The sequence below is a fragment of the Indicator indicator genome, chromosome 24, assembly GCF_027791375.1.
Source record: "Indicator indicator isolate 239-I01 chromosome 24, UM_Iind_1.1, whole genome shotgun sequence".
Classification (NCBI taxonomy): Eukaryota; Metazoa; Chordata; class Aves; order Piciformes; family Indicatoridae; genus Indicator; species Indicator indicator.
The window spans coordinates 15,623,784-15,636,006 of NC_072033.1; the positions used below are offsets into that span (position 1 = coordinate 15,623,784).

Sequence of the window (12,223 nt, forward strand, 5' to 3'; positions counted from 1 at the left end):
TGCTCCAGTTTCAGACCATTGCCCCCCATCCTATCACTGCAGACCTTTCTAAACAGAGCAGAGGGTACAAGTCCTGGGGCCAAGGTGGTGGCACAAGTGCAGAGGGTGGCCCAGGAGTGGAGGCACACAGGGATGTCCCTTCTCAGAGGCCATGGGAAGGAAGAAGGAGCAGAGCAGGGATGCTGCATGTCAGGCATCACACAGCCAGGGAAAGCAAAGCCCAGGAGCAACCTCACAGTCAGGAACTCCAGACTGGATCATTGGCTCAATGGGAATGGGAAGGGCTGGAGCCTTGGGAGGATGCTGCAGGTAGCCTCAGGTCCCAGGGTAGACACAAGCTCAGCAGAGCAGCTTTGGGCAATGAGCCCAAATAAGTCTCAAACCCGCCCCAAGCGGTCCTGGAGCTGTAGGGTGCACAGTCTCAGGGGATGCAGCAGAGAGGCACCCACGTTGGCATGGGGCACAGGTCACCCATGCTGCCACGGGGCATGAAGCACAGATCCAGAGCATCCATCTGGCAGCAGCAGGGGCAGGGAGGGGTCTGCACAGCTTCAGCACCTAGCCCCCATGGTGGGAAGGGAGGACCCCAGCAAGGTCCTGCTGCCATCCAGAAGCAAGAGGAATGTGGGGACCCTCTCAGGCATCTCCTTTCTGGCCTCGACTCCCCCAGGAGACCCCCCCCTCAGACATCCAGTGCCGTCAGTGACCCCGAGCTGGTGATCTTCCTGAAGCGGTTGGCAGCGCACACCCCGATGAAGTTTTTCTGTGGGAGGAAGAGGAGGGATGCTCATGGTGCTGGGAGGGCTTCAGAGCTGAGTCAGCTCCAGCTCCTGGGGCTGGTGAGGGGCTGGGCTGAGGAGTGGACAACCCCCCAGGCAACCACTGAGCTGGGCCGTGTGAGCTATCCTAACACCATTCTTGTCCCTAAAATGTCCTCTAGGGATCAGCTCAGGGGAGACCACCACAAGTGGACCTATACTTGGTGGGGGTCCTCACTTTGAGGGCACGCACAGAAGGACCTTGGTGCTGGGGAGCCCTTCCTCCAGGCTCAGGCATCTCCAAGTCTTTTTGCCCCAGCTGTCAGCAGCAGAGCGAGAAACAGAGCCACCCTCCAGGTCCCAAATGCCATCTACTAGGACAGACAGAGGCTGGCAGCGCCCCCACCCGGTGCTGAGCCCCTGGCACTCCCCTCACCTTCCAGCGCCGCCTCATGACATATTTCTTGAGCAGCACCTGGGACTTGAGGCGGCGGTTGCAGCGTTTCGCCTTTTCTGCCAGGTTGTTGAGCCAGGGGTGCTCCAGGCACTGGGCAGCACTCATCCGGGCACTGGGGGTGAGAGGGGATGGAGTCACCCCTGCTCAAGCCCCTCTGCCCCAACCACCTCCTTCTCCAGCCACCCAAGAGCCCCCAGCCCCCAGGAAGATGCAGGGAGGAACCAGATAAAGGAAGGTGTCCAGGGTCTGGGCAGGAGCTTGGGTGGTCCAGCACATCCCAGCTGGGGCAGGTGACCCTGGAAGGACATCCCCTCCCCTGTTCCCACTGGAGACAGCCTGCAGCCAGGGCAAGGCTCCATGGGGCTCATTTGGTGGAGGACATCAGGGGGTGCTGCTGGTGCCAGCAGGGAGCGTAGCCCATGGCACTCAGGAGCCAGGTGTGTCGCTTTAGGGATGCCATCCCACGACCCCCATGGTTAGTGCCACCCTCTCACCTCTTCTCCTTGATGATGAGGTTTGAGACGAAGTCCTTGGCCTCATCAGAGACACTCTCAAAGGTCTCCTCATCGAAGTACCAGTTGGCAGCCAGGACATTGTTGAGCGTCTCGGTGTCATTGTCACCCAGGAACGGGGAGAGGCCACTGAGCCTGGGGTACAGAGGGGTGAGGAGTCACACACCCTCGGGCTGTGGTGCCCCCAAACCTCCCCAGAACAGAGCTGATCTGGCCAGAGATGCCCCAGGGTGACTCTGAGAAGGGAGGTACGGGGGTCCTGCTTGCAGATGTGGGCACAGGCAGCCTCAGCCCAGTCTGTCCACCTCCCACCCAGCCCTCTCCACCAACCCAGCAGGGCACACACAGGGATGGGGACAGCTCTGTGCCCCTGGCACGGAGCTGGCAGCCCCTGCCCAGCCCTGACGTACAGCATGTAGGTGATGACGCCCAGGCTCCACATGTCTGTGGAGTAGGAGACTTGCTCATAGTTGACCACCTCTGGGGAGAGGAATTCAGGGGTGCCAAAGTTCACCTTCAGCTTCTCCTGGGGGTTGTACCTGCAGCCAATGGGAGGAAGGCGTCAATCAGCAGGAGGGGGACAGGGTGCTCCCCAATACCACTGCCCCCCTCCCACTCCAGCCAAGGAGTGCCATGGACAAAGCTACAGCCCAGAGTGGGATCCAGCGCTCCCAGCACCCTGCAGGAATGTAGGGACAAAGGTTGGGATGGGGCTGGAGATGAGGGATGGAGCTGAGGGGGGAAGATGCCACCTTCGAGCCAGCCCAAAATCAATGATCTTCACCATGTGCCCGACAGCAGCCACGCAGAGGATGTTCTCAGGCTGTGAGGACAAGGAGACCATTACAGAATCAGAATTGTTGAGGCTGGAAAAGACCTCTGAGACCAGCAAGTCCAGCCTTTGACCTAACACCACCACATCAGCTGAACCATGCCACCAAATGCCACATCCAAGCTTTCCTTAAGGACCCCCAGTGATAGCGACTCCACCATCTCCCTGGGCAGTCCATCCCAGTGCCCAATCAGCCTTTCTGTGAGGAAGTGCTTCCTAATATCCAACCTAAACCTCCCCTGGCACAGCTCACCACCAAGAGGTGACATCCCTGGTGCATGGGTCTGGTAGCCCATGGCTGACCCAGGCTAGAGCTAACCAACTTCACAGAATCACAGAAACATTCAGGTTGGAAAAGAGCCTCAGGACCACCAAGTCCAACTCGAAACCCTACTCTACAAGGGCCACCCCTAAACCATATCCCCAAGCACCACATCCAAACCTCCTTTAAACACCTCCAGGGCTGGTGACTCCACCACCTCCCTGGGCAGCACATTCCAATCCCTGACCACTCTTGCTGGGAAAAATTCTCCTACTGCCCAGCCTAACCCTCCCCAGTCGTAGCTTGAGGCCATTCCCTCTTGTTCTATCACTAATGACCTGTGAGAAGAGACCAGCACCAACCTCTCCACAACCTTCTTTCAGGTAGTCATAGAGAGCCAGGAGGTCTCCCCTCAGCCTCCTCTGTTCCAAACTAACCATCCCCAGCTCCTTCAGTCACTCCTCAGAAGATTTATTCTCCAAACTTGTGAGTGCTGCTTCCACAGCTGGCCAGCGTCAGGGACATGCTGTCCCTCGCCCTCCCCTCTCCCCCGGCCTCCTCCCTTCGCTGCAAGCAGCAGCAGGACTCTGCTGTCACCTTGAGGTCGAGGTGGAGGACGCGCATGTGGTGCATGAAGCGGATGCCTTCGCAGATCTGCCGCACGAAGACCATGCAGTCCACCTCCGTCAGGTGATAGTCGTCGTCGATGATCCGCTCGAACAGCTCCCCGCCCTCAATGCTGCGTGGGGATGGACCACGGGGAGTGGTGTGTGTGGGGGGTGTCACCCGGGGGCTCCCTGCCCCCTGCCCAAGCCCCCTGCCCACCCTATGAGGATGGTGAAGGGACTGGAGCGCAGCCCTGTGAGGAGAGGCTGAGCCCTGGGGCAGTTCAGGCTGGAGAGGAGAAGGCTGAGAGGGATCTGGTCAATGTCTATCAATAGCTGAGGGCTGGGGGACAGGAGGGAGGGGACAGGCTCTGCTCAGCTGCACCCTGGGATAGGACAAGGGGTAGGGGATAGAAGCTCCAACACAGGAGGTTCTACCTCAGCATGAGGAGGAACTTCTTCACTGTGAGGGTCACAGAGCACTGGAACAGGCTGCCCAGAGAGTTTGTGGAGTCTCCTTCTCTGGAGACTTTCAAGCCCCATCTGGATGTGTTCCTGTGTGACCTGTGCTGGATTCTATGGTCCTGCTCTGGCAGGGGGGGTTGGACTCAAAGATCTCCACAGGTCCCTTCCAAACCTAACATCCTGTGATCCCTCTGAACCCTGACCCAGACCCACCATGAAGATGCTGGTGTAGAGGCTAAGCACAGCCATGGTGGGGGGTGTGTATGTTGGGGTTCCACATGCACCCCTCAAGGTGTGCAGAGGGATGAGGGTTACCCCAGGCCATCCCCTGGGATTCATAGAGCAGAGCAGTCCCAGCACAGTCCCAACCTCGTTGGAGCAAGTGGGCAGAGGGGAAAAGAAAAAGAGCAGTGTGGGAAAGCCTTGGGTCAGCTCCAGCCTCCATACAGCTGTGATGGAAGATGTTGTCCCCACCAGGCAGAGCCTCTGAGCAGCAGCATCATGAGATGAGGAAGCGGCCAAGAGGGAACAGGCAAGGTGAGGAACATTCCCTGAGGCCATCCTCTTCTGCTGGGTGAGGGGCTGGAGCATCCCTCTCTCTGGAGCATCCCCCACAGGGGTGCCCCTCAGCCAGGCCCCAGACGGTGCCCTCCCAAGCACTCACAACTCCATGAAGAGGATGATCTCCCTGGGAGTCTCGATGGCGTCGTAGAGCTGGATGAGGTTGTGGTGGTTCAGCTGGTTCATGACGTCGATCTCCAGCAGCACCATCTCCTGCAGAAGGAGCCCCAGGGGCACACAGGCTGTGTCACAGTGCTGGGGACGCTGCCACCCGCTGCCTTGGCCCTGCCACTCGCTGGTGGCACCGAGGCCAGGAGGAGCCACCCCGGGTCAGACCTTGTCCTTGGCACCCTGCTTCCGGATCACTTTGGCTGCCAGCTTCAGCCCCGTCTGCTTCTCCGTGCAGGTGTGGACCTCACCAAACTTGCCCCTGGGGGAGGGAAAGCGGGAGAGGTGCCAACACCACCAGCTGTCCAGCTTGCTGGGCACCCCCACGCTCCTCTGGGGTATTGCCCACCGCTCCCCTGTGCGCCCATCCTGCCCGAGGCACCAACCCACCATGGCCAGAGAAGTCCCAGGACCATTGCCCAAGGCTGGACAGCAGCCCAGGGCGGTGCCAGGGGAAAGTCAGACATCTCAGCCCACCTAGGGCCTCTCCTTACCCTCCCAGGATGTCCTTGGAGTCAAGGTTGAACTGGGAGCTGACAGTGGCAGAGCGCAGGGTGACAACACGGTGAGCAAAGGGCGCTGGTGGAGGAGGGACATCATCTGCCCAGGGAGGAGAGCTGGGCTGAGACGGGCAGCTGCCCACCTGGGGACCCCACTGCCAGGCACCCCAGGCTGGGAAGCACACTCAGGGTGAAGCAGGCACCCAGTCTAGCCTGCGAGTGCAGGATGTGGCCTGAGTGCCAGGCTGCAAATCAGGGTCTCCTGGCTGCCCACTACAGTGGCACACACCGCATCGCCCAGTGGGTGCCCTTACTGCTGCATGGCACCTCCCCCACTGGAAGGCACCCTGGCACACAGCACCCGTCCCATGGCACCCACCCCACTGGAAGGCACCCTGGCACACAGCACCCATCCCATGACACCCACCCTACTGGAAGGTACCCCAGCACACAGCACCCATCCCATGGCACCCACCCCACTGGAAGGCACCCTGGCACACAGCACCCATCCCATGGAATCCACCCTGCCACAGGGTACTTAGCTACCCAGCACCCGCTTCACCACACGGCACCCACTGTGCTACATGCCACCCCACCGCCTGGCACCCCCTCCTCACCATCCCGCGTGTCACGATCGCCCTCTCCAGGCCACGCTGGTGCCTGTCACCCTCTCCAGGTCACCAAGCTCGCCCCCCTCCAGGGCAGACCCCCCATACCCACTCCTGGGCTCCCCTTCCCGGAGCCCCACGAGTACCCACTGTGCCCGAACTGGGTGCAGCCCCAGCCCCGCCACCCCTGCAAGGACAGCAGCACAGGACGCCGGGACACGGTGTCCCCTGTCACCAGCCAGCCGGTGGCTGTCACTCCTGGGGCTCCTCTTCCTCCCGGGCAGCCCCAGCCTCGGGGACTGTGCCAGGCTGGAGCAGCCCATGGAGGGGACGTGGCACTTGGAGCCCTCTTTGTGATGAAGCAGGAGCTTGAAGGCCACCAAGTGCCAAGCCAAGAGCATGAGCTGGCAGCACAGAAGGGTGGCAGGGGACCCCAGGGTGCCACCCTACAGATGGTGTTGGGGTGCAAGGACAAGGCTGGCACCCCCAGCCTTACCCAGTATCTCTGAGGGGTCTTCCTTCCTAAAGTCGGGGGTGAGGTAGGGGCTGGGTGATGGCTGTGCCTCCACTGAGGGTGGTTGTCCCTCAGGGCCAGACTGCCCTGTGGTACTGGGCAATGTCCTCTCCTGGAGGGTGCTGGGGGGCTGCAGGTCCCCCAGGGCTGGTGGGGCAGGGCCAGGCTCCGCCGCTGTGCTCTCCTCTGGAATCATCTCCATCGCCTCCCGCCAGGGCTGCTCCTCCCTGGAAGCAGGAGCAGGATGTCAGCAAAGCCCTGCCAGCAGCCCCCCAAGAGGAACCCCATGCCAGGGGGTTAGGGGTACCTTTGGCAGGCGGCTGGGCAGCTCAGGCTCTGCTGCAGAACCGGGTGAGGGGGCTCAGTGCCCCTTGGCTGCTGCTTCTCCATCTTTGCTGCCTCTGTGGCCTCCTGGCCTCCATCCCCAGCCTCTGCTGCAGCCAAGGGAGGCTCCACCTCTGTCCCTTCCTTCCCTTCACCCTCAGCAGCCAGGGCCTTCTCCTTGGCAGCTGCTGGAACCTTCTCTGCAGGCTCTTCTTTGCTTTGCCCCTCAGCCTTTTTTGCCACCGTGGATTTTGCCACCTTGGCAGCTGCTGGGACCTTCTCCTTTGCAGATTCTTTGCTTCCATCTTGAGGCTTCCTTGCAGCTGGGGCTTTGTCTGCTGCCTTCTCTCCATCCTGAGCCTTGGCAGCAGCCAGGGTCTTCTCCTTTGCAGGTTCTTCTTTGCCTCCATTTGGAGGCTTCTTTGCAGCTTCTTTGCAGGCTTTTTCTGCCTTGGCCACTTTATTTTCTCCAACCTGAGCCTTGGCAGGAGCTGGGAGCTTCTCCTTTGCAGGCTCTTTGCTTCCATCTTGAGGCACCCTTGCAGCTGGGCTTTTCTCTGCCTTGGCTGCTGCCTTCTCTCCATCCTGAGCCCTGGCAGAATCTAGGGCCTCGTCCCTTGCAGGAGCTGGGGTCTTCTCATTTGAAGGTTCTTCTTTGCTTCCACCTTCAGCCTTTTTGGCAGCTGGAGCTTTTTCTGCCTTTGCCTCTTGATTTTCTTCATCCTTAGCCTTGGCAGGAGCTGAAGCCTTCTCCTTTGCAGGCTCTTCTTTGCTTCTGTCTTGAGCTTTCTTTGTAGCTGGGACTTTTTCTGTCTTGGCTGCTGTCTGCTCTCCATGATGAGCCTTGGCAGCACCTGGGCCCTTCTCCTTTGCAGGTCTTTTATCAGCTGGAGCTTTTTCTGCCTCTACAGTTTTCTTCCCTGCATCCTGAGCTTTTTCAGCAGCTGGAACCTTCTCCTTTGGGGGCTCTTTGTTGCCTCCATCTCCAGCCTGTGCTACAGCCAAGGCTGCCTCTTCCTCTATGGACTTTGTCTTCCCTTCTTCAGCCTCCTCTGCAGCCAGAGTTTTCTTCTCCATGGGCTTTGCTTTCCCACCACTCTCCAGGGTTTGCTCCTTCCTGGGCTCATCTTTTCCTCCATCCTGAGCCCTGGCAGCATCTGGATCCTTCCCTCCTGCAGGCACTGCCTGTTCTCCTTTATGCTCTCCTGCAGACAAAGCCTTCTCCTCCTTGGGCTTCTCCTTCCCTCCATGCTGAGCCTTGGCACCAGCTGGAGCCTTCCTTTCCACGGCTGCTCCCTCCCCTCCTCTGGACTCTCCTGCAGCTGGGGTTTGCCCCTTCCCAGGCTCATTCTTCCCTCCATCCTGGGCCTTGGCAGCAGCTGGCATCTCCTCTGGGGATGCTCCTTCCCCTCCATGGTGCTGTGCAACTGAAGCCTCCTCCTCTGCCTTCCTTGCACCCCAGGGCTCTGCAGTGGCTGGGGCCAGCTCTGCCTTCCCTTCTCCAGTCTCTTCCACAGCTTTCTCCTTCCCAGGCTCTGACCCCTCTCCATCCCAAGCCATGGAAGCAGCAGGATCCTTCTCCTGCCCAGGCTCATCCTTCCCAGGGGCAGCTGGCAGGGTCTCCTCCCTGGGGGCTGCCTTGTCCCCTTGGGGCTGGGCAGCCTGTGGAGCTCCTGGGTCTGGCTGGGTTGTGTTGCCCTCTGCTTCAGGGGTGGGCATGGCACCACCGCCCCCAGTGCCACCACCCTGCTCCATGAGGGTTGTCCAGGCAGGAGGTGGCTGCCCTGTGGTGCTCCTGCTCAGTGAGGCTCCTGTGGGAAAGAAGACAGAAGATGAGGGCTGCCAGACCTGATGCCAGGCAGATGGGCACGGTGGGAGATGGGCAGCAGCTCTGCTCCTGCAGAAGAGGGACAAGCTGCTGCCACCCAGCTGGGGGTTCCACACTGCCACTGGTCCCTTGCACCACCCCATCATGCCCTGGTATCTGCTCGGTGGTGACTGACCCATGGCTGATGCTGGCACCTGTCGCTGCCATGGTGCCCGCAGAGCCAGGACAGGCAGCACAGCATGGCCTGGGTGCCAAGTTCAGGCCACATCCCTCCATGGCAGGGCAGCAGACAGCGGCTGCAGCCCCAGTGGGCAACTGGCACGGTGAGCATCCCTGGCATAGCCCCAGCACTGCCCACCCTCGAACCACACAGGCAGGTCCCAGCCCCTCATAACTGCTCACCAGCTGACCCCCAGCCCTGGCAGCCATCAGTGCTGCCCAGCTCCCCACCTGGGGGTGACCACAGCCTCTGCCCCAAGGGTCCCCACCTGCATGAGGGTACCAGAATAGGCTGCCACCTTGCTCCCCATCACCCATCCCTGCCCAGCCACCTCCCCTCACCCTGTCCCAAACCCTCCCCTGAGCAACTGCCCAGAGCCTGGAACAGTCCTGCCCTAGAATAACCCTCCAGCAATCATCCCAGTAAGAGGGCAGCTGCTTGCTGGGCTTACTGGGACAGCCTAGCCCTGGTCTAAACTCACCAGCAACCATCCCAGTAACAGGGCAGCTGCTTGCTGGGCTTACTTGGGACAGCCTAGCCCTGGTCTAAACTCACCAGCAACCATCCCAGTAACAGGGCAGCTGCTTGCTGGGCTTACTTGGGACAGCCTAGCCCTGGTCTAAACTCACCAGCAACCATCCCAGTAACAGGGCAGCTGCTTGCTGGGCTTACTTGGGACAGCCTAGCCCTGGTCTAAACTCACCAGCAACCATCCCAGTAAGAGGGCAGCTCTTTGCTGGGCTTACTGGGACAGCCTAGCCCTGGTCTAAACTCACCAGCAACCATCCCAGTAACAGGGCAGCTGCTTGCTGGTCTTACTGGGACAGCCTAGCCCTGGTCTAAACTCACCAGCAACCATCCCAGTAACAGGGCAGCTGCTTGCTGGGCTTACTGGGACAGCCTAGCCCTGGTCTAAACTCACCAGCAACCATCCCAGTAACAGGGCAGCTGCTTGCTGGGCTTACTTGGGACAGCCTAGCCCTGGTCTAAACTCACCAGCAACCATCCCAGTAACAGGGCAGCTGCTTGCTGGTCTTACTGGGACAGCCTAGCCCTGGTCTAAACTCACCAGCAACCATCCCAGTAAGAGGGCAGCTCTTTGCTGGTCTTACTGGGACAGCCTAGCCCTGGTCTAAACTCACCAGCAACCATCCCAGTAACAGGGCAGCCGCTTGCTGGGTTTACTGGGACAGGAGCTCCAAGCAGCTGGTTCCCAGCTGCAGCCCCACATCAGTCTGGGGAGTCCATAGGGATGAAGGTTTCCTCCCTGGGGCTGGGGGCTCTGCTCTCTGCAAGTCCCCCCCAGTGAACGAGCAGCCATGGGGACCTCCGTGTGCCCCCCCCCCCCCCCCCCCAACGCCCCCTCCCGTCCCCTTTTACCTGGGTCCGGTGGCGAAGGTGGTGAGGAGGCAGCATGGGCACTGGGGCAGTGCCCGGCGGGGAGCAGCCTCTTCTAGCCCGGCTGTAACGGAGCCGGATTAGTGCGGGCAGAGGAGGATCCTTTACAGCAGCAGCAGGAGCCGGCCCCACTCTGCCTGCCCCAGCACCTGTCACTGCTGGAGCCCGTTCAAAGGACACGCCACTCTGCCCTGGCCCCCACGGGCTGGGGACACGCAGGCATGGGGCAGGGGCTGGGCACAGCACTGCCACGGTAGCAGCCCAACAGCATCCCCCAGGAGTGGCCACAGGTTACACGAGGTGGCCACCCCCAGAAAGGATGGTGGCCAAGAGCAGGCAGGGATGGTGCCAGCCCCTGTGGCACTGAGCTGCAGCTCTGGTACCCGCAGCTCTCAAGGGCTCTGCACTCCACCAGCCTGGCTCCTGAGGGCAGCTCGGGCTCTGAGCTGTGCTGCTGGTCCCCGGAGAAAGCTGACAGCAGCCAGAAGCCAGGCACCGGCCAGGGGCTGCTGCTCCTCTAGGAACCAGCTGGGAACATTCCAGTTTGCTGCAAAACGAAGTGTCTGGGGGTCAGGGAAAGAACCGAAGGAGCTGGGGGCTCCCCGAGGGAGGTGTGGGGGCACCACGTGGGCATCACCAGCCCCTGCTGAAGGTGCAGTGTGGGCTGCTGGGGTGCTGCACCCCAGGCCTCAGGGACTGTGCAGAGCTGAACCTGGGCACAAAGAACCCTTGGGGCCTCCATGAGGAGCACCAGGAGCACCATGAGCTATGCCATGCCAGGGGCTGCAGAGACCACAAGTGGAGCTGGGCAAGAGCATGGGCAAGTGGGGTCCTGAAGCAAAGGGGTTCCCAAGGGCTACACACAGCTTCCCACCTGGTTCCCCAACCCAGTCCAGCCCTCTGAGCTGTAAGGTGAGGAAAGCCTCTCACTCAGGGCACAGGCTCCTGCTGCTCAGGTTTCTGCTGGGGCAGGGGGGGTTTTGCAGGAGGAACCCCCAGTAACCAGACCCAGCCAGGCCAAAGCACTCTGAGTAAGACCAGCTATTAAAAACCCAGAACAGCCATCTAGCAGGGCAGGGCAGGGCAGCAGCAGTGCCAGGGCAGGGTGGAGGAATCTGAGAATCATTTGGGTTGGAAAAGACCCTGAAGGATCAAGTCCCAACCACTCTCCAACTACCCAGTCTGGTGCTGATGTTCCTTTTAGGGGGACAGGGAAGGCTGGGGCTCAGTGACAGGACATAAAGCACTGAGAAATAGAAATGAGCAGATCCAGATTGGATGTCAGGAAGAAATTCTTCCTTATGAGAGTGGTGAGACACTGACACAGGTTGCACAGGGAGGTGGTGGAAGCCTCATCCCTGGAGGTGTTTAAGGCCAGGCTGGATGTGGCTGTGAGCAACCTGCTGTGGTGTGAGGTGTCCCTGCCCATGGCAGGGGGGTTGGAACTGGCTGATCCTTGAGGTCCCTTCCAGCCCTGACAGTTCCTCTATGAGAGGAACTTCCAGTGAGAGAAAAACAGAGAAGCTGCTTGGGGGGGGGAGGAGGGTCAGGGAGCTGTCCCCAGAGCTGCCCCACACCAGCTTCCTCCAGGCCCCACTCCCCACTTTGCTCCTTGGCAGGATGGGGCACTGAAGGACCAAGGGCTGGTGCTTGCTGGGGGAGCTGAGCTGGGTGTCCCCAGGGAGGCTGAGTCCTTCCTCCAGCACCCTCCATCCCATGGCCCTGTGGAGCTCAAGCCCTGCCAGACAACCACCAGACTGATCCCCCCCGAGGCTCACCAGCAGAGGCAGCAGCAGTGGTGCTCACCTTGCCTGCAGCACCTCCCAGGAAGATGCACCATGTCCAGGCAGCAGGAGGAACAGAGCTGCTCCACGTGGCCAAGTTCCAGCTCCCAGGGAGCCACCAGCTGCTGTGCACCATGGGCTGGGGTCAGGGCTGGCCAAGGGAACCTTCCCACCCCTCCTTTGCTGCTACAGCCTCCAGCCTTGACTCCCAGCCCTGCCACACAGCCAAGGGGCAAGGTGAGGAGAAAGCGAAACTCATGGCTGGAGCTGCCTGCTCCAGAGCCCAGCTAGTCCTGAGAGCCAAAGCAGTGACCCTTCAGCAGCAGCAGAGTGGCAGAAGCACCTCAGGCACCCAGCACCATCATCACTTCAATGCAAGAGCAACATTGGCTCTGCAGGACTCAGCTGAGAGCTCCTGAGCAAACAG

The 12,223-nt window shown here is 60.6% G+C and overlaps 1 protein-coding gene across 1 annotated transcript; it reads right to left on the reverse strand.

Annotated features, from left to right (window-relative positions):
• Positions 1-682: 682 nt before the first annotated feature.
• MYLK2 (myosin light chain kinase 2) lies at positions 683-7,952 on the reverse strand. The gene is made up of 11 exons (XM_054391896.1): positions 6,550-7,952; positions 6,225-6,469; positions 5,115-5,220; positions 4,789-4,882; positions 4,556-4,665; positions 3,419-3,560; positions 2,480-2,550; positions 2,138-2,266; positions 1,710-1,862; positions 1,195-1,327; positions 683-763 (listed from the first exon to the last, which is right to left on the reverse strand). Exons 1-11 carry the CDS (start codon positions 7,950-7,952, stop codon positions 683-685), a joined length of 2,667 nt encoding a protein of 888 aa, XP_054247871.1.
• Between the last annotated feature and the right edge of the window lie 4,271 nt (positions 7,953-12,223).

What these genes read in the sequence shown, in the direction of transcription:
- MYLK2 (XM_054391896.1), bottom strand. Translation starts at nt 7,952, where the DNA reads ATGCCAGCTGCTGCCAAGGCCCAGGATGGAGGGAAGAATGAGCCTGGG. An exon ending in TCCAAGGACATCCTGGGAGG is followed by an intron (nt 4,883 to 5,114) that starts GTAAGGAGAGGC and finishes TCCCTCCCCCAG; the next exon opens with GGGCAAGTTTGGTGAGGTCC. An exon ending in TCATGAGGCGGCGCTGGAAG is followed by an intron (nt 764 to 1,194) that starts GTGAGGGGAGTG and finishes TTCCTCCCACAG; the next exon opens with AAAAACTTCATCGGGGTGTG.